Source organism: Diorhabda sublineata, chromosome 3, assembly GCF_026230105.1.
Source record: "Diorhabda sublineata isolate icDioSubl1.1 chromosome 3, icDioSubl1.1, whole genome shotgun sequence".
In the NCBI taxonomy this organism is placed as follows: domain Eukaryota; kingdom Metazoa; phylum Arthropoda; class Insecta; order Coleoptera; family Chrysomelidae; genus Diorhabda; species Diorhabda sublineata.
Window position 1 is genome coordinate 24,926,489 of NC_079476.1, and position 21,110 is coordinate 24,947,598.

The window sequence follows — 21,110 nt, forward strand, 5'->3', positions numbered from 1 at the left end:
TATATCCTTTAAAAAGTAATATTTCATGTTTACGAGAACGGTCCCAGAATTACCTGGCCCAACAAAGAAAAGTTTTTTGACAGTTGTACGAAAAACTAGATTATGTCGATCAGTTTTCTAATAATAATTTCATATGTCTGAAGCACTGAAAACACCGCTGGAAAATGTGTATAGAGGTTCCGTCTTACGTAGCAAAATATTTTTCTACTCAAAATAGTCAGGTGTTCGTTGAGGCGGAAATGTCCCGACATATTAATCTTCTTTGGTTATTTCCTGAAGTATATGGTTATTCTTCTCAATACTGTTTTTACGTCTGTTGGGAGGAGGTTCCTTTCTACTTTATCTCTCTTTAAACATTTTAGAGTGATTCCTACTATCTTTAACACTTATTCGGTTCAGCTCTCCAAGCCATATTTGGTGTGCAGTATGATTATAAAAACTTCTTTAGTTCAACATCAACAAAAATACTATAAACATGGCTATTAGTCAACTTTGTATACGAATCAGTGGGAGCAGCAACATCTGTTTGAAAATGTATATGTATGACTCACAAAACGAAATGTTTATCGTTTTTATTCAACCTCCGATCGCTCCGTGCACACGCTAAGCGGGCGTGCGAAACTCTCGCACTACACATTCCGCCATTGTTGACATTCAGCCGTCAGTCGGCGTTGTGTTACAGCCACGTATACATTATTAATACTCCCGCCAATTGTGATTCGTTTTCTACAGGCTGAAGGCCATAGTGCTACAGATATCCATTGGAGAATGAGTCGTGTGTATGAAAACAACTTCATAAGTGATAGTCTGGTGTCGAAAGTTTAAAGATGGCCCTCAGATTCGCCATTAGTGCTTTGTCTACGGAATTACCAGAAGTTTCAAGGTCTGTTTGAATTCATTGGCGGCAACTTTCTTTGAAGAGGGTATTAAAAAGGTTTTGGTAATAATTATTGTTTTATATGAACTCGTCTTTTATTTATAGCCTATCGGTGATTGAAACAAAAAACGGTCCTCTTAATATTTCAATGAAAGCTCTGTTTTTAAGTGAATCACAGTAGTCGCAGTAAGATATGAAAAAATCACCTTCAATTTCGTTTATATATTATATTATATTTTTATTAATAAATCAGTCTATCTAAACGTTATCACAATGATAAATATGAGTATCTGATACGTTATGTCAAGTTGACAATGGTTGATATGTTGTAAATTTATATATTTGAATTATCAGGAAAATGAATGGTCTATATAAAAAAACTTACTTTGCGTGAAGTGCGTTCCCTAGAAAGCCTAGGCTGTCTTTTCATATTATTAACGGGTTTTTCCTGGGCATCAGAAGCTGTCCTACTCAAAGGTTGTTTACTAACTTTCGGTTTATTTTCTTTGGTATCCATACTTTTTCTTTCTTTAACATCTCTGTTAAAATTTTGCGGTTGTTCGTCTTCTTCTTTTAGTCCTTTACCAGGTAAATCTTCGACTTCGCTAAAATGTTTGATGGGACTCAATATGTGTTCTTGGGATTTGAGAAGTTCGCCGGATACTTCTAAAGGTTTTGGAGTTAATTCGACAGGGGCTATTTTAGCTTTAGTGGTAACCGTTGCTTTGGGATTGAATTTTTTAATCAATTCTTCAAATTTCTTTAGATTATTTTCTTTTTTTTCGTGTTCGTCCAATTTGCTGATGATGTTTTCTACGTTCTGTAAATGGGATAGAGTACTATCTAATGTATTGTTGTTTCCGTTTAAAATGGTACTTAGAGCAACTGGCGAAGCTTGTTTTGGTGGAAATCCGGGTGGTGATCCGATTAATTTTGGACTAGGTGGAGGCACAGCCGTATTTACACTATAAATATTAACACTTTTTCTAGTTTTATTGGTATTCCCTTTCTGAGAGAGAGCTAAGGGACTGCTTGGTTTGTGAGTACCTTCCGGTACTAATTTGAACGCTATAAGGGCGTTTTCTTGTTTATTCAAGTCATTGGTAGCGTTACTACCTTTTTTACCTACAGCCAATTTCATTTTTTCGGTTGTAAATTTCGAACAAGCCGTCGGGGAAGACTCGTCCGATCTTCCACCTTTCGCTAACTTTCGATATAGTTCCATCGTATCGCGACACTTTACACTCAAAGAGAATTTTTCTTCGTCGGGCACTTCATGAGAAAAAGCGTCTTTATACCGATCGGAATATTTTCCGGCTTTCGTAATTTTTTCTCTTCTATCTTTCAAAGTAGTCAATCCGAGATCATGTTGGTTGATCTTCCAAGGGCTAACTCCTTCGCTCATATTTCAATTCTGTTTGGACAAAGAAGTTGGTTTAGTAGATTCGAAGATTCTCCAAAGCCCTTTTCCCAGCTAGACATAAGCGTAAAAGCGAGATACCACCTGAACGATACACAAACATACAACACTTAATTTACTCAGTTCATCAAGTACCGAAAATTCAAATTATTTTCAAAAATATTGTGGAATAATTTAAAAAGCATGATACTCATATCAATTTTGTTCTATTTAAAATAATTAATTATTTTGAGATTGTTTAACGAACTATGTGAGTACATGATTTTGATTGTTTCAAAATCGACTCAAATACTTTAGAAATCTCCAAATAAGACATGAACATGTTGATAAAATATTTTATATAAATAACAATTATTACATCAATATCTACGTTATTTTGAATATATCGCTAAATAAAACTCAATAACTGTTATCTACTTGTGAATAATGTTCCATTATACACTGTTTAACTTTATATTTAAAACTTGAGGTTATAATACGAGGTGAATGAATTTCAAAACAATTAGGGTAAACATCTGTACCTTATAACGAAGTATTGCACATACTTTAACCGCAAATAACAAAAGGTGGCAATCCTAACCACCATCTACAAGGTTTGTTACAATAGTCACACGATTCCAATCATAAGTAACTTAGATAGCCACCGTACAGTCCCTACGTAGTTCCCTGCGACTTTCTAGATCTAAAGTGAAGCTCAAAGACCTCGTTTGTTATTACAATAAACTGATGAAAGTAATGCGACGAATGCGCCGAAAGCAGTAGCGAAATATAGGTTTCAGAATTGTTACAGGAAATGGAAAAACCGATGGAAACGAGCCGTATCGCGAGTGATTCTTAATTCACAAGTTTTTGGATAATGAAACTTTTCCTAATTACCGTACAGATACCATGATGGTGAACGTACTGGTCGTCCAATTGAGATGATTACTCAAAAAAATCCACAAATTGGTTATATCTAATTGTAAATTGAGATATTTGAGACAATAAATACATCAGAAGGCAGCGTCTTTACAGTTATACAAGAACCTTTGATTATGAAAAAGCTTGGGTACCGCGTTTACTCACAGTAGATGAAAAACAACAACATGTTGATGATTCGGAGCGGAGTTTGGCCATATTTACACGTAATAGATCAGATTTTTTTCGTCGATATGTGACAATGGTTGAAACATGGATCCATCACTTCACTCTGGAATCAAAACGATTATCATAAGAGTGGACTGCAGTCGGAGAACCACGTTCGAAGCACAATAGTCAGCTTGTAAGGTTATGGCTTAAGAATTTTGGGATATGCATGAAATATTGTTTATCGACTATGTCCAAATACTACATAGAGTTGTTGGATAGATTGAATGTAAAAATCAAGGAAAAAGCCTCATATATATGTCACAAGTCAATGGTTAAATTGAACGAATAACACTTCGAATTGCTTTCTCATCCACCGTATAATCCAGATCTGGCCACCACTGACTACTGGCTATTCGCTGATCTCAATAAAATGTTTATTGGTAAAAAAATCAGCTCAAATGAAGATGCAATTGCTGAAAGTGGCGCAAAAGACAAATCCTTCTACAAGCACGACATCGAGAAGACAGAAAAGCGTTGGAATGAATTTATTGCTTTTTAAGAAGATTAAATTGATAAATCAACATGGATTTTTGGCAAAAAAATGTGTTTTTCTTAGTTAGTCACACGAGTTTTTGAGAGATGTGTTAAATATGATTGCTCAAAGAAGAGTAAAAACAAGGTCAAAAATTGAGTTAGAAGCACAAAGATGGAACCAATAAAATGTCATGTTTCCAGTACAATATGTTAATAACAGAATTATAGAAAGTATAGAGTGGATATCAAGATCGGAAAATAAAAAAAAATTATAAATAAAAAATGGCGGTAGATAAAAACCACTCCCACTATAATATAAGAACCAAACCAATAAAAAACGACTCGCAATCACTAAATGAATTAAAAACTTTTCATAATTACATAATAGGGGTATTTAAATAGCACTTAATTTATTATTTATGTTTTCACAACACATTTTCGTACGGTACTTGATGACGTAAGTAAAACCACTGTTCGAAGATAACGAACCGGATGGGGACTCGTAATTCAATAATATTTTTTTCTAATTATTTTTTTTACCTGTCGCCAATCGGACAATCGCGCCGAAATCAAAAACGAAACTGTTCATTTTGTTATGTACAATAATTTTCCTTGAATCGAGATATGAATCGAGCAGATGGCGCAAAAAATTATAACTACTAGATCACAGTGCGGTAAACAACGACGACGACGAAAACAATGAAAGAGCGAAATTTACAGCTGATCTCACACGCTCTTATCACTTGCGACTGCGCAAATTAACCAATTCTTCTCTTCTTTTTTTTTTCGTTTTCAATAAAAATTAATATTATCGACGATGTTTGGGAGATAATCGCGATGATTCTACTCCACCGACTGTTGTTTATTAAACTGGAACACATACGAGGTATTTCCAAGGTTGTTGCTAGATTGTTATATATAGTACAGTCGATAAGTAACATTTTTCATAATTATTTAACCAGTCGAAACTAAGGTTGCAGGACAACTCAAAGTTTTTTAGGAATATAATAATTTGAGTTTTGGTTATTAGAAATACTTTTAAATTTCGAATGGTGTTGCGGGTTGAAGACTCAAAATAAAACTATCCAAAAGCTTTGTCAAAATGACAACGTTTCGATTTTTTAAGGAGAATTATCTCTTCATGAGGAGTATGTAAATAAAAGATCGAAACGTTGGAATTTTAGAAAACTTTTGCGACTGTTTTACATACTAGAAAAGACAGCAATTTCAACAATATTTTTAATGTTAAAAGGGGTCTCTAAGGTAATAAATGAACAGGTGGTTTAGTTGAAAAAACTATTTTACTTTTTACTTATTTTACTGCCAATTACCTGCTTAATTTCATTGAGAAATTTAACTCATGAAAATTTCATGCACTAAAGTTGCTGCTTGGCACCTGATTCAGAAAAAACTGAAAAAGAAAACATCTTTTTTGTATATTGATATTCTTCAACGTTGGTGCCCATGCTTAACTAGACAGCTACACACCACCGGGCTCGGACAAGCGGCTGATGTAGCCGAATTGGGAGGACGAAGCCGGGTTACAGGGACATTATAAAATCCTACCTCTGAAGGATAAGCATTCATTTTCTCGAGAAGTAAGGGTTAAGTGTCAAATTATTTCCGATGGAAAAATGAATTTGGTCCAATGGGACAACAATAATGTTATTTTGACAAATTTCAAAATCCGCGAGTTGGTATTCCTCTTCAGAGAAAAAAGAATCTCGAATCAAATCCCCCTAGGGGTTTCTGAGTAAAATGCTTATAAGGGAGCCATCCATTTGTGCGATTCATATCCACAAATAGGATTAGAATGAGATCAAAAAAATGGCGATGGATTTATTTTCCTAGGTCATAATTGCCTACATGATCCAAGGATGACTATTCCATTGGAGGTTAGGATATAGATCTTTTGCAATTCCAAGGCAAATGTCTTCTGTACATTCGACGGCATTTTGATGGAAAGATGTACTACAAAGAAAACGATGGTGGATAATGAGAAGAGCTTACAACAACGGTGGAACACCATAAGCGTGGAAAATAATCGTACCTATACATAAGAAAGAGAAACTACAGAGGTATGGCGCTACTAGATACTAAAACAATAGAAAGGAGGTTGAGAGAATATGGAGAAAATGTTTACGATAGTATTAATAGAAATTATTTGTATACCATTGGGAATGATCCAAACATTCCAAAAAAGGTTATAAGTCTTACTAAAATGACACTAAAACCTACGAAAATAATGATGAAGGCAAATTTTTGGGAAAATGACGCTGAATACACTTGAACCAGCGATGCTTCTACTTCTTTAACCCATCTGAAAGATTTGCAAAGTGTAATTCGTTGGTGGAGTTAACTTTTTCGTTGAAGTCAAATATTTACCCAGACAATGACATTCCAGTTTGGAAACAAAAATAAATCGCACGGAGCCAAATCTGAATAATACGGTAGATGGGGCAGGAATAGCTGGGATTTCAGCTATTTTGATTCAAAATTCTCAATGTGTAATCATAAAAAGTTTTTTTCTTCCATCTTTCACAGTAATTCATAACTTGACTAACAAGTTGATGATAAATCCTTAATAAAATTGACGTCAATTCTAAGTAAAATACGTCATAATTTTTATTTTCGATTATTCGTAATTGATAAACAAAAAAGGAGGTATGTCTAAGAGGTCCTTTGCATTTTAAGTTCATATAAAAGGAAAACTAAAATTGGTTAATGAATTTTTACAAAAAAAATCTTTTTACCAAGACTGTTATAGTGAGTAGGTAGATACGTTAAAAGGCAATCGACTAGTCGAAAGTAAGTACCAATGTGGTGGAAATGATTTTATTTTATACTGGGTCATGGTTCTTAATAGGTACCACTTTTCACGCCCACGTACCCACAAAAAAAAGTGAATCATATCCCGTATGGCGTTTCTTTAAACAACGTTGCCAAATGCCAAGGATCTTCGATCGTACTGCTATTTTAGCCGAGAAAGTGTCTAAAAGGACTAACTAAAAAGAAAAATACCGAAAATGATCGATATAGATAACTAAAAAAAAGTTTTAGGTCCAAGGACTAAAAATCAAGAACATTTAGAAGCACAAACATATCAAAAGGTCCAATAAATAGAAATTAAAAAAAAAAGTAATGTTAGTATCTTTTTTGCTAATTGAAATCGTGTTTTGAAAAATTGAATTCCCTTATTCGATTGAGGTTAATTCTAAGGGATGTTTTTCTACGTCTGGATAGAATAGAATAAATAGCAGTTCTTGCTCTTGTATGTTCTAAGGAAAGGATGTAAAAATGTAAAAATCGTTAACTTCCACTTGAAACCGTAGAATTTTTCATATATTAGAAAGAGAGATTGTTAAAATTTGTAGAAAAAAGCTTCTAAAAACTGGAAAACAAACAAATAGAAGTCATTTACAGAGTAGAAGGCACTTTCCAGTATAAATGCCCTCAAATTATTGCGGAAAAAAATGATGTCTATTTGATTTCAATTGGCAAGTGATGTGCTTTTTTTGCATTGTGAAATATTGAGCCCTGCAATGAGGCTTATTCTTTGCGGTAAGGAGTATACAACCACAAATTTTTCCACACAGGAATTCCACTCATACCCATTGGTAGAACTATTTACGGGCGAGTGCGAATTTTATTTTGAAATATCCTTTAAACAAAAAAAAAAAAGCCGTGAGCAGCAGAGCTCCATCACGAAAGTCGAATTTTTCGTCGAATGAAGAATTTAACTAATACACAAACAAATCTTTCCATAAAATGAATTTCTTAGAAATGATATCAATTCTCTATCTTATTTCTTTATATGGAAAATTTGCTATTCCTCAATAACTTTTCATTTCACAAGTTAACTCTCTCCCTCGAATGAAAATTCATAATTTCAATAGACCCGGTGGTCTCGAACCCTCTTGTTCAATTCCAATTGACAACAAAGAAAAAATTGTCATAATGACAAGAAATTTCGAAAATGGGAAGTAAAAAAAATCACCCTAGCAACGATCATACTCGTATTATTCATTAAAAAGGAGGCGGTCCAGTTCAACAATTACAACGATCAAAATGATTTCGGGCGTTTTGTGCTAGAAGAACTGAAGAAGAAAACTTTGAACTTGAGAAAGACAATTCTTTAACATCACCCCTACTTGCATGCGAAGTTCGAACCCTCTAGTTAAACTTTTTCTGGCCAAAAAATAAGGAAATATAACAAAAAATACCATAAAATGGAGAGGGGTGGAGATGGAAAGTTTCGACCTTGGATAGGAAATCATCTCGCAACTAATTGAACCTACATGTGAAATTTCATTTTTCAGTCGCTTTTCGTTTGACCTGCAGAGGTGAGCAAAGGTCAAAAACCACTTTTTTTGCACTGCGACCCCTCGAAATATTCATTTGTTTTCAACCAAACTCTAATAACATCAATCCGCCGCCAAAAAAGCCATGTATGATAATTTTGAACCAAATCGGACCCATAGCAATTGCTCGAGAGACGAAAATAAGAATTATAGCTTAAACAGATATATATATATATATATATATATATATATATATATATATATATATATATATATATATATATATATATATATATACTAAAAATGCTTGATTGTTTAACACGTTGACTGCCAAAGAAATTTCCACAATTCCATTTAATAGCATTAAATCATTAAAAATGATAATTTAAATGAAAAGTTATCACTGACAGGTATAGAAAATGTAGGATTTTAAAAAAACTTTTATTTCTCATTTGAATTATGTATAAAAACTCTTCAGGGGAGGAAAATTATGAGTACATGAGTAAAAAATTATTTTGTAATTGGCAGTCAACGTTTTAATGAACAAAGTGGACATTATTTATGAAACACCCTTTATAATTATTAACAATATACTTTCTTCTGTCTACTTAACTTTGTATTTAGTTAACTTAAAACGATAGTAACTTATAAGAAATATGATTTTTTTTTAATAACCTTCACAAAAAATAAAAACAGTTATTTATTGATAATTAAGAGGTCACCACACAATAACTTTTTTTCTATTATCCAATAAAACTGGAAAATTTATTTTATTGTCTATTAATTTTTTTTTTCGTTTTCAATTCCAAGGATTTGACAACAACGCAAGCCTGACATCGAATATATAATAATTTAAATAAATGTTGCACATGTTCGTTTCGTGTTTGGCAATAATATTTAATAATTAATATCAGGGGCGTAACTAGGATTTATCAGATGTTTCATATAAACTTTTAATAACTGAATTGAACTCGACCTTGAAATCATAAGGAACAAGCTCCGACGAATACGATGGAAGTTCCAGCACCGATGATGCCCGTTGTTGAATATTTTTGATGATAGATCCAGACACGGTCTCGTATTATTTCATAAAATGTTAAATTCCGGGCGTTTTTTTAATAATTATGAGGATTACTCGCCTCTAAGCCTCGCCAGTTTTTAACAGATAGCTTAGTAGCGAAACCATCTTTCCAGAGACCGAGGCTTGATAATAACTATCGAGGATCAACTTATCAATAATAACAACTATAAAAAAATAAAAACTATTCCTGCCCACACAATAACACTAAATCGATGTTGATTCTTTGTTTGAATTGTATAAATATAAATAATGGGAATTTGTTAAACCGTCTCGTGTGAAACCAGCTTCATCAATAAACAATTATTTTTAAATATTGTTAATAAATAATAACAATTTATGATAATTTTTTCCAGAATGTCTCTTTATGACGAACAGTTTCCTCGGCATATACACGATCTAATGATCCACACATCTCTTAAACCATAAATTTATTAAGTTAAGCAAAGAATACCTTTTTGTTAAAAAATGGATCAAAAATCTCATTTTTGTTATCTTTAGTAAAAGAAACGGATTGTTAACCGTTGGGCGCGAGCCGCCCCTGGTCTTCAGATAGTAGTGTAGAATTATTTATACCGTCAAATACTTAAATATAAGTTCTAATTTCGCAATTTATAAAATGTCCCGGAACACCCTGTATATATTTATTGTGCAATCGAGTATCTTGCGAGGCTTTTTTGACCTTGGGGTCCGTGTTTGCACTCGATAGACGATGTTAAAGAGAACTAATAAACGATTTTAATAATACTGAAGTCAAAAATATCCCTTTTTAAGTAATGGATATAAAATATAATGACTGTTGGCAAACACAACAAAACATCCAGTATTTTATGACGCAAATACCTTCATATCAAAATTCAGGAATATTTACGTTGAAAATATTCATTTATCAATGTTTCTAACATATCGTACATAGAAAAATATTCCTTATTTATACTTAACTAGGTAATTACTTTCTGATGTTTATATATAAAGATACTATTCATAAAGATAAAAAAAATGTCAGCTTAAGGTTATTAAACCAGATAAGGATAAGAATATTTACACAAAGACTGATCGTAATGAATTTCTAAAATATATCACACTTTGTGCAACAGCTACATTCATTAATCAAATTATGTCGAAATCGGTAACCAAAATTTGTTTTATCCACCCGATAAAATCATTCAATTCATTTTCTTACGCCACTGATTTTTATAGATAAATTAACAAAACTACACATCATCACGGGTTATAATGATTAAAATTAGTCAGCAAATGTAGCTGAAGGTCGTAGTAATTATTATAACACATTTTAATTAAACCAATCTAACGCCGAGCAGGTATGCAACCGATCGTACTTGTTGCCTGTAACGAGGCGTGCATAACTTGAAGGGAAAATAATTGAACTGATACTTTGTTAAAGACAAGTTGGTCTCCAAAGTATATTTGTACATTCATTTCAAAACAATTCAAAATTTTCTTTAATACATTTTATGAAATATAACGAAACTGATGGGACTATTTCTCGTTGAAATGGTTTGTTTATTGAATTGGAAATTTTACGTTTTTTGACATAATTTAATTGTAATTGTAATTTAGGTTAGAATTGAAATAATAGAGGGCGTTGGTCGTGTTATATGACCATAGAGTACGCATGCCTACAAGTGAGAGCGTCTCGCGAATGAAAAGAGAAAGAGAATCATTTATGTATTTCTATCTCTTTCTTTTGTTGTGTACTGCGCATGCTTGTTTCTGATTCAACGGGCAACGGTAAAGTGTGTACACGAAATCTAATCAACGCGCATGCGCCATTAGACAGAGACAGCAGTACATAAATTATTCTCTCTCACTTTCTATCGGCCAGACGCTCCCACTTGTATGGGCGCCTATAGCATGCCTACTCTATCTGTAATATCTCTATGTATATGACAGTTCCATCAAATTTCATATATCATGTTTCCATTAATGTAAAGTAATGACAAAAACTGTGATAATTAAGAAACAATTAGAATAAACCTCTTTTAATAACCGTTGATAGTTATAACGAATGCCTAATTGATTCAAAACTACTAATTATGTATGAATAACATATCAAATTACGCAGTAAGTACACCAAATTAATTTTAAAAAAGATAGTTAAATTATTCATACTACGAGGGTTGTTTGGTAAGATCCGTATAAAAATATCTTAAAAAAATTATTTTAAAATTGATATGCATTATTTAACACTGTGATTGTGTTTTTTAAGTTGAAAAATGATAAAAATATGAGGAAAAAATTTTCAAATAAAAGGGATTTGACATCATTCCTGACATTGAGATGACTACGAAATAGATGAAGGCCTCCAAGAAATGTTTCTAATCAAAAATTATTTCAAATTTTATGTCACAAGTAGGAAACATTGTTTATTGTTGTCTATTTTTCAACATGGTCTCCATTGTTTTCCAAGACATTTTCGAAGACGGCACTCCGCCAATCATTGCGGAAGCATATGATCTTTGCTTAGACTTCATCGTAGCTCTTGAAGCGTCTCATTCCCTTGTTTTAGTTTGGGAAAGAGATGATAATTGCTATGGACTATGTCGGGGATGTAGTGTGGATGGGGCATAACAGTCCATTCAAATAGTTCATTGAAAATCTCACTTTTGTCACAAACTTCGTAATTTGTACTTATTTTCACTCATATCTGAGATAACTTGAGTATAGCATCGTTTGAAATTCCAATTTAGTTCTCACTCAAAAAGCATAAACAAAAGAAAGTCATCTGTAATGTCAGCTGCATATTTAAGATAAAACTAATTCGTTACATAAATTCTTCGAGTTAATGGAAATTCCTTGGGTATCAAATAATAAATTGATACAAAAAAAATTCCTATTATGTTAAATATGAAATTGCCGTTAATGCACCACATAAGCGTTTATTTAGAGCAAAAGATACCACAGCTGTAATGGTTATAAAACAAATCGTTATAGATAAGACTCCAACGTTCGGTTTTTATGTTATCATAAACAATCTATTTGAAAACCAACACATGAAATCACCCGCGTGTATAATTAATACAAGCGTCAAAACTGTTTCTATTTTTAGATAATTCGATTGACGAAAATAATTTGATATCGTGGTATCGTTGAATATAATTTCGATACATCGATTATTGAAGTTTTGGAATACACGTCAGTTTATTTTATTCAGAGGGTTGCATACGAATTGCATCCCGCGATCAAATTTTAATCCGCATTATTGTATTGCACTACATAAACTAATTATAGTTCCCAAGATTATCTAAATATTGAATTCTGGTAAACCATTTGCTCACCTGGAGCTCAAGTAAACAAACTTAATTAGCAAAACACCCCACAGTGGGCGAAAACCCCAAAATTCGAAAAATGAAGGCTTTTTGTCCTGCAATGTTTAGTAGGCATAATAAGAACCGGTTCCAGCGAAATTATGTTTGAAAGTATCCAAACATTTTCTTAAATATTGAATGCAAGTTAGCTTTTGATTAGCATTAAGAAAGCGTGGCACAAATAGCTTTCTCATATATTCGATTGAAATAGTTACTCAATTTTAGTGAATGAAGACATCCGTGTTGAGAAAAATAGAAAACCACTTCCCACGGGACGAAGTCTTTTCAAAATAGTATTGTCGTTACTTTTGCTTGGTTTTTTATGTAGAAAAATATGTTAAATTCGCACCAGAAGAAAATAAGTATTAAAACTAATCTATCTGTCAGGTTTACGTAAAATTTTTGGAGATGACCTTGAAGTCACTTTCCTGTTAAACCAAACTTATTCTTTCATTTTGTTTTCGTTCTTCCTTTATCACCTTATCTCTTCTAATAATCTCTAATAATAGTTTTCTCGTTATGAACTTCGTTGAATCCTTTATTAGATTTAGAGACACTAGTAATAAAATTAGAAAAAAAAAACTTTCTGATAAGAAAAAGAACGATTGGATTAGGTAACAACGGATACGGATGAAGCTCCACATTCGTTTACTTTAGCTACACAATGAACTGCTCTCGGATGTTTGTAATTTGTGAACAAATTGGGAAATTGCTAACGACGACAAAAGATAAGCTAACACTATTAAATTTATATATCAAGAAAATCGGTTATTGACTTATTTTACGGTTTTATCTTTACGAAAGTTTGCAGTCGCTTTTTAATACCTTGATAAGAAAATTTATTGGATGTGGATCTGCAGAAGGCATACGACAGTGTGCCTATTAGCGAATTTGCACAACCCTAGAACAAACCAAGCAAATCAGGATATATCTTATGGGTTTACAGCCACGAACGGTGTTAAACAATTTTGTTGCCTTGGAGCACACTCATGATTTAGAAGCAGGAATGCAGAGGAATGGGAATACGGTATATATGCTTTGCTTAGGAGACGAACAGAAATAGGATCTCGAAGTAAAAGTGAAAAAACTGAGTATTTGCATCGGAGTAACAGCACAAGACATCGATCTGGTGAACGAGACAGAAGTAAAAGGAATTCGAAGTGACGATGGTGCCAGATAGCGTTCTCTGGGAAATGTTCAACTACATTAATCAAATAGCGATGCTCTTTGACGTTGTCTTCACTTCCGGTCTCAACTTAAACGAGAGTTTGTTATACCACTCTGATGAGACGTAATAACGTCGAAACTAGTTAGTGATTACAAACCTCCCCAATAGCGAGCCATTGGGGACGTTAATATCGATAAAAATGTCGATGAATGTAATTTAATAATATTCGCCGGGGTATTAGACAGTAGTAAAAACGCCAATATATTTTCGAAATATCAAATTAAATAATATAATGAATCAAGTGGCAATACCTCTATATACCGTTCTAAATATTGTAAATAGGGTCCGTTATAATTATTATTCTAATTGTCATACTTTACGCATTGCGTCAGATAAATGGATTTAATTACTTCGGTTATGGTTGCTGAATCACTAAATCGGTTCCATAGCATAAATTAACCGCTATGTGGTAAATTACCAGAATAATACCTTTTTTTTCGATTATCAGTGCATCAATTGAACATACATTGGAAAAAAGAATTTCGCAAACAATTCACTTTTCACCGGCATGCAGAACTACCCCCACAGCATTGGTTTTTACCGATTCGAAGCTATGACCGGTACTTTTGACAAGAACGATGCCGAAGCTGCAGAGACCCGGATCCTAAGATTGCCTCAACCTACAATCCTCTTATACAAAGGGCTTCCAACTCGGATGTCCATGAAAGCCTACTAAGACCTGGTTATCGAACAACATGTAAAACTGCACCTGGAGTTACGCCAAATCGAAAGGACGATCGAATCTACAGCTGGCGATGAGTCCAACACGATAGCGGATTGTACCGATTCGAAGTTATGACCGGTACTTTTGACAAGAACGAGGCCGAAGCTGCAGAGACCCGGATCCTAAGATTGCCTCAACCTACAATCCTCTTATACAAAGGGCTTCCAACTCGGATGTCCATGAAAGCCTGCTAAGACCTGGTTATCGAACAACATGTAAAACTGCACCTGGAGCTACGCCAAATCGAAAGGACGATCGAATCTACAGCTGGCGATGAGTCAAACACGATAGCGGATTGTACCGATTCGAAGTTATGACCGGTACTTTTGACAAGAACGAGGCCGAGGCTACAGAAACCCGGATCCTAAGATTGCCTCAACCTACAATCCTCCTATACCCAGGGCTTCCAACTCGGATGTCCATGTAAAGCCTGCCAAGACCTGGTTAAACGCCCGTAGAACAATATGTAAAACTGCACCTGGAGCTACGCAATATCGAAGGGACGATCGAATCTGCAACTGGCGATAAGTCGAATACGATAGCGGATTAACGAAAGAACTTAGCTGGTTAAGAATTATATCTAATTCTTCAAAAGGTTCAAGCCGAAGCTCCTAATCGGCTTAATGCGTATAGACTTAAAAAATAAGAATGATTTTTTGCCTGTTAGGTCGAATACTTCTCGGAAAACCTTCGTGAATATTACAGATATTCGATGTGGAAACTATAGGTTCACATGATTTGCTCATTTCAGAAAATTTACAATTACATTAACTATCCCACGTAAAATAAATTTCTCGTTCAAAAATACCAATTCGCACCTCCAGGTGTACGATTCGAACTTTGTTAAAGGGGGCGTCGACTGACCCGACTTCCAGTATTACTAAATTCCCGTCGAGTATAATCAAAAAGCGTTTCTAATTTCCGATCGACGTATGGAATTTTGTTACAATTCACGGTGGGACGTGCTTCTATTAAGTTTCATTCTGGGTACGAAAATTGATATCGCCAGACGTGGATATGTATGGAAACGAATCTATTTCGTGAATAATGAATATTAAGTTTTACGTATATTTTCCAATTTCTTTAAATTGTTGTTTATCGATGACGAAAAACGTTTTATTGTATTTATAGTCCTATCAAATTAGGATTTACCCTTTTTAGGTTTATCTCAATTGAATAATGGATGCTACTCTTTTTGATAACTCGAAGACACCACCGGAAAAAAATATATAAACCGATTGTATACCACTAAGCATTCTCTCGGCGTTTTAAGTTTTCTACAGCCGGGGATCTGCTGATACCAGTACTACTTTGTACAATACGATTGTTGAATAATTTAGTCATTTAGTAATTTAATTTGTTAATTCTTTCGCTTCTGAACTAATTCTGAGGTTTACAGTGGTAAACGAACGTTTTTTCCATGGCTGGACCTTTTTCACGGAAGCTTTGGCACGTGCCATTGAGGAAACATGTTTTTTATTTACTGAAGTACTTCTGGGGAAGGTTTTCCGGCACGAATTAGATTTCCGTGGCGCCTGGATTTGACTATGTAAATCGACCCAAAATAAGTCAATAATGAAGAATACAATTTTTCGATATCTCGCTTCGTTTATGAGATATAGATACTTGAAGTTGGAAAAATTTATTTTTATTTAATATTTGTATATATCAACCTACCCTTCTCGTGGTGCACTTTGAGTGTGAAAAGTTCTTAGTTTTATTTTATTATTTTTTTTTCTATGGGGGGCTTCGCTTCGGGAGATTGAGGGCAGATAAATTCAGAGCGGGTGGATTTGGAACGATTTTTTACAGTAATTTTTCTTATTTTGTCGTTAAAAATAGGATAAATAAAGCAAAAATAATTGCTAGATATTTTTTTTAGGATAATTGTGAAATAATACAGTAGTCTGGCTTTTCAATTATAAAACAAACGAAATTAAATAACTTTTGAAAGCATCCAGAATGTACTTTTTGCTCGAAAAAAGATATTTTTACATTAAATTACCAATTAAATCTTCAAATATTTCAAATTCAAATATTTTATTTTATAAATAAAAAACCGACAATTCTTTATGAAAAATATCAAATTATTCATGTATTTATCGTATATTCATCACAGGGTGATGAAAGTTATAAAAAATGTCTCATTTTATTATAAAAATCTGTTCTTTTCAATATAATTTTGAAATATCAGGGTAAATAATATAAAAATTAAATAAAAAATCTTTTGTTTATTGAATTACAAAATTCGTATTGAATTTGAAATGAGGTATTGAACGCCATCTATTCAATAAAACGAATTTAGAACTAACGTTTGATTATAACTTTAAGTATCGATATCTCGAAAACGAAGCGAGATATCATATTTCATTCTTCATTTTCAATTTATTTTGACCTAATTAATGACTTCCGATTTGGGATAATAATAAAAACATTTTATTTTGACCTTTTCAATATCGTTGAATCCATTTATTCATAATTACACTAATAAAACAAACCTCTTACCTTTTTACTTTTATTCAAAACAACCGGTAAGGCATCTAACACATTTACTAGCCTAGTTTGGGGATGAACCACGTGAGTGTGTTTGTGATACCCATTATGGGTATGTTTAGGCGTTAGTTTCTCTATAGGTGGTGTCGCTGCCGATTTGGATCGCCTCAATAATCTCATCATTTGATTTTTAACGCTGTAAGGTTGACGCACGTGATTTGTTTGGACGTGGGGGTGACGTAAAGCTGCCGCGGCGTCCAACTTATTACCGCCGATGTTACCGACTTCGAACATCATCTCGGATGGATTTTAAGACACTTTTACACGCGATTTGGAATAGTCAACGTGTCATTTCAAGAGAGATTTTCGTCATTTACGTAACTGGTGTTGATTTTTTTTATTGAAGAAATTAGATTTTATAAATAAGGGTTTTTAATGGATATAACACAAAAATTATCGATATTTTTTGAATTTTAAACGATGAAAAGTGGTGAATTTAGTATTTCCGTGTGATTATAGAAAATTGGATACAATGAAGAAAATATAAAAGTTGGTTTTTCGCTTATTTACAATGATACGTTTAATACTATAACAGGATAACATTTTTCAGGTTTCCAAGATGAAAATAAAATTATATACGGGGGTGGTACTACATATTTTAAGATAAAGAAAACTTATTACGAGGACGGTGGTCGAATATGATCAAATAACATTGAAACCGTACTCGTATATCTGATTACGTATAGTTGATCCTATTTAACATTAATATAGAAAAAAGTGACGAAATTTTATAAATTATTTTGTTTGTTATTCAAAATTATCCATCACTATAGATGATATATTATGTCCGTTTGTTAGTTTGGATTTCGAAATTATCTCAAATTTTTGTTTCAAAAACTAACATTGATTCATCTTCTATTCTAGATACGTATTTGTTTTTATGGAAAAAATTCCTAAGATTGATGAAATAAACATTAAACAGATGTTTACATTTTTTTTTCAATATACAGAGCGAATTGGTATTAAAAAAAAGTTGAAAATTAGTATACTTTCTAATAATTACCTAAAAAATCTTTGAATAAAGTTCAACGAAAATGTTATAAATCAACTGCTCTAATCAAACATGCGTAAAATTCGACTGGTGATTAGACCAGACACGGTCGTAGTCACGGAGTAGCAGACGGAGTGCTGCTGTTGCTTGGAGGAGGAAGAAACTACAAACCACGTCATCTACGAATGCCCAATATTTACATGGCCGCGGTTCAAACACTTTGGAGAAGCTTTGGGGCGTCAAAAGGATCAAGCCAAAGAGCCCGAATGATTTTTTAAGAGACATCGGCCTTTGGTAATTTAAAGTTAAACCACTATGAACTATGGTAGCTGAACGATTACTATTGTTCCGTGTTTGGTCAAAAAATTAGTCAAAAGCATGCTGTATCTGATGGCGTATTATCGTGTTAAGAAATTCATAAATTGCCTTCAAATCTGGTTGTTTACAAGCAATGGTTTCACGTAGACACCACAAAATGGCCAAATAGTTCTCTTCATTCACCCTCTGAAACGAATCTATGGTGAAGAATCGAAAAAAAAAACTACGAGCATCATTTTTCTCGTAATTTTATCAATATCGGCTCATCTTTGGAGCGCCAATAGTTAGATTGTTGAACATATCCATAAAACTATGATTCGTAATTAGTAATGATGCGATTGATGTATACAGGGTCCTCAGTTTTCTTTTTTGAGACCTCTACTATACGTTGTTTTTGCAAAAGTTTTTTGGTTCAAGTCTATGATACCCAAAACATTTGGAGTCGATCCCTGAGAGATGTTGGGAGCTTGAGCTATATTTCGAATGCCGACAAGTCGATTTTATATTATACTCAAGGAAGTTAACATATATCGGTATATAAGGAGAAATTCCCTTGGGACGTGATCCGTTGGAGATGTCAAACACACTGCTTTAAAAAACAAGTGGTTCAAATGTCACTATCGAACCAGAGCGTGAGAGAGTCGGTGACAATTCGAGAGTTAGGTCAGGGATCTCAATTCATTGTCGTGCAAATTTAACACACAATTCAATTAACGAAACAACTGAAACCTCATGACCATGAACATCGCAGAGAGTTTATTGGATCCTGAGCTACGAACCATGATTTCACCTTGATGGGATTTTTAATCACCAAAATCGCAGCTTTTGAGGTTCGAAAAACAAATTTATCCACAACGTATCATTGGTTGGTGTTCATTTTGGACTGGAGACATAGTTTTTTTGAAAATGATTACTACATGAGATATTTCCAGTTAGTGTATTCTCTAGATCGTGTGATTTAACACCATTAGACTTATTTTCATAAGTCTACGTCAAGTCCACCACGACGCGTCCATTCAAGGAGGAGATTTCATTCAAATTTATGATAAATATCGACAAACGAATATTTGTTTTATTAAAGAAATTAAAATCACACGAAAAGAAATTGAAAGGAATCAACATTTAAAATGATCGGTTATAGCATGTATTGAACTGGCATTAATTAGTGCACATATTTTGTGGTAGAGATGACAATCGAGATTCTCCTTTTAAAATTTTCGTAAATTAAATTTTCGAATAAATAAACAGATGTTACTTTTAGATTTTCAAGGAATTTAACAAATACCTGCCTCTTAAATGATTCTATACAATCATCTGGCATACTTTGCTGTTGAATAACCACAGATTTAACATTGAACTCGTGTACCTCTCAAGGTTAACGTCACGATTTTTATGTAAGTTTACCTTCGAGAGATGATATTTTTCTGTATATATTTAAAAATAAAAATTTACGTATCGTTTATAAATGAAATGAACAAAGTGAGTATTAGGATACAGTTGAATATAATATATACGTTTTGTTTGTGATAGACTTAGGATCGTATTCAGCTTTATCTTTTTCTGAAGGACAAGTTGTTACTTGATAAAATTTAAAAGCTGCAGGTAGAAGCATTTAATTCCATCAATAGATTTTGTTAACAAAATTTTTCGGGCAGGAGCGTTGTAAGGGTTCTAAAGGTGATTTTCCGATTTCTGCCAACTACGATCCCCGTTCCATTTCAGTTGGCCCACTTAGAAAAATTCGAAATTATTAAACTTTATTTTGAAATGCCAAAAAGTAGCTGTTAGTAAAATGTTTTAAACTTTTAGTTTTACGTCTAAAATAGGTTTTGGATGAATATTGTCAAATCGTTTGAATGATATTTAACATGATGGAAATAGATAGGTCTTGTTGATAATAATGTTTTATGCATATACAAGGGTTCATTGTTTCCAAAATTGTGTTCAAATTTTCATTAGGTCTAAAATATGCAAATAATAAATTAAAAAAAATTGGAATTTTGAACAGTGGAGCTGTATACATTGGAGTGATGAGTCTCGTTTTGAAGTTTGCGTGGGTGACGATCGAAGTAGAGTTATTCGACAAAAAAATGAATCTTTTCATCCAGATTGTTTGAAGCGGAAAGTAAAATTTCCGGCATCTGTGATGGTGTGGGGCTCGATATCTGCAAGGGGGGTGGGAAAACTGCATTTCATAAACGGAATTGTCAATTCTGAAAAGTACCTCGATATTTTAGAAGAATCATTGTTGCCAACAAGAGAAGTAACTTTAACCGCTGGGAAAGCCTTTATTTTGCAGCAAGATGGAGGAGCAGCATGCCATAAGTCAAAAAAGGTCCTTAAAATGGTTTTCAGACAACAATATTCCATTTTTAGAGTGCGTTTCAAGTATAGTCCAGATTTATCACCAATAGAAACACTTTGGTATGAAATGTAAAAGCAGTTGCGTACAAATCCAGCTAGAACTGTCTTGGAATTAAAAGAAAGAAATTTGGAATGATTTTACTCCCGAATACTGCCAGAATTTAATAAACACCATGCCTCAGAGAATTATGGCTGTTAGAGGATGTTACGCAATGTAAAAGTATCTAAAATGTTTATAGAAAATATAAAGTGCTCAAAACGAAACAATTTGCCGGTTTTTAATAGCTGAAAAAGCAATAATTAGTAATTTTTTTCAATTGGGCCA

The 21,110-nt window shown here is 33.3% G+C and overlaps 1 protein-coding gene across 26 annotated transcripts in view; it reads right to left on the reverse strand.

Moving 5' to 3' along the window:
* Positions 1-21,110, reverse strand: part of LOC130440927 (MAP/microtubule affinity-regulating kinase 3-like) — an 87,575-nt gene that overhangs the window by 43,315 nt on the left and 23,150 nt on the right. For 20 of the 26 annotated variants that reach the window (XM_056774320.1, XM_056774314.1, XM_056774311.1 and 17 more), the window contains exons 1-2: positions 4,440-5,840; positions 1,263-2,291 (exon numbers count right to left, since the gene is read on the reverse strand). The exons of 1 other annotated variant lie outside the window; for it this stretch is intronic. In XM_056774320.1, the coding sequence (XP_056630298.1) occupies positions 1,263-2,282 (1,020 nt within the window). In that variant the 5' untranslated portion in view covers positions 2,283-2,291; positions 4,440-5,840. Of the gene's footprint in view, positions 1-1,262; positions 2,292-2,818; positions 5,841-17,064; positions 20,199-21,110 lie in introns of those variants that run through there. 5 more of the 26 variants (XM_056774327.1, XM_056774328.1, XM_056774306.1 and 2 more) reach the window with 4 other exon arrangements.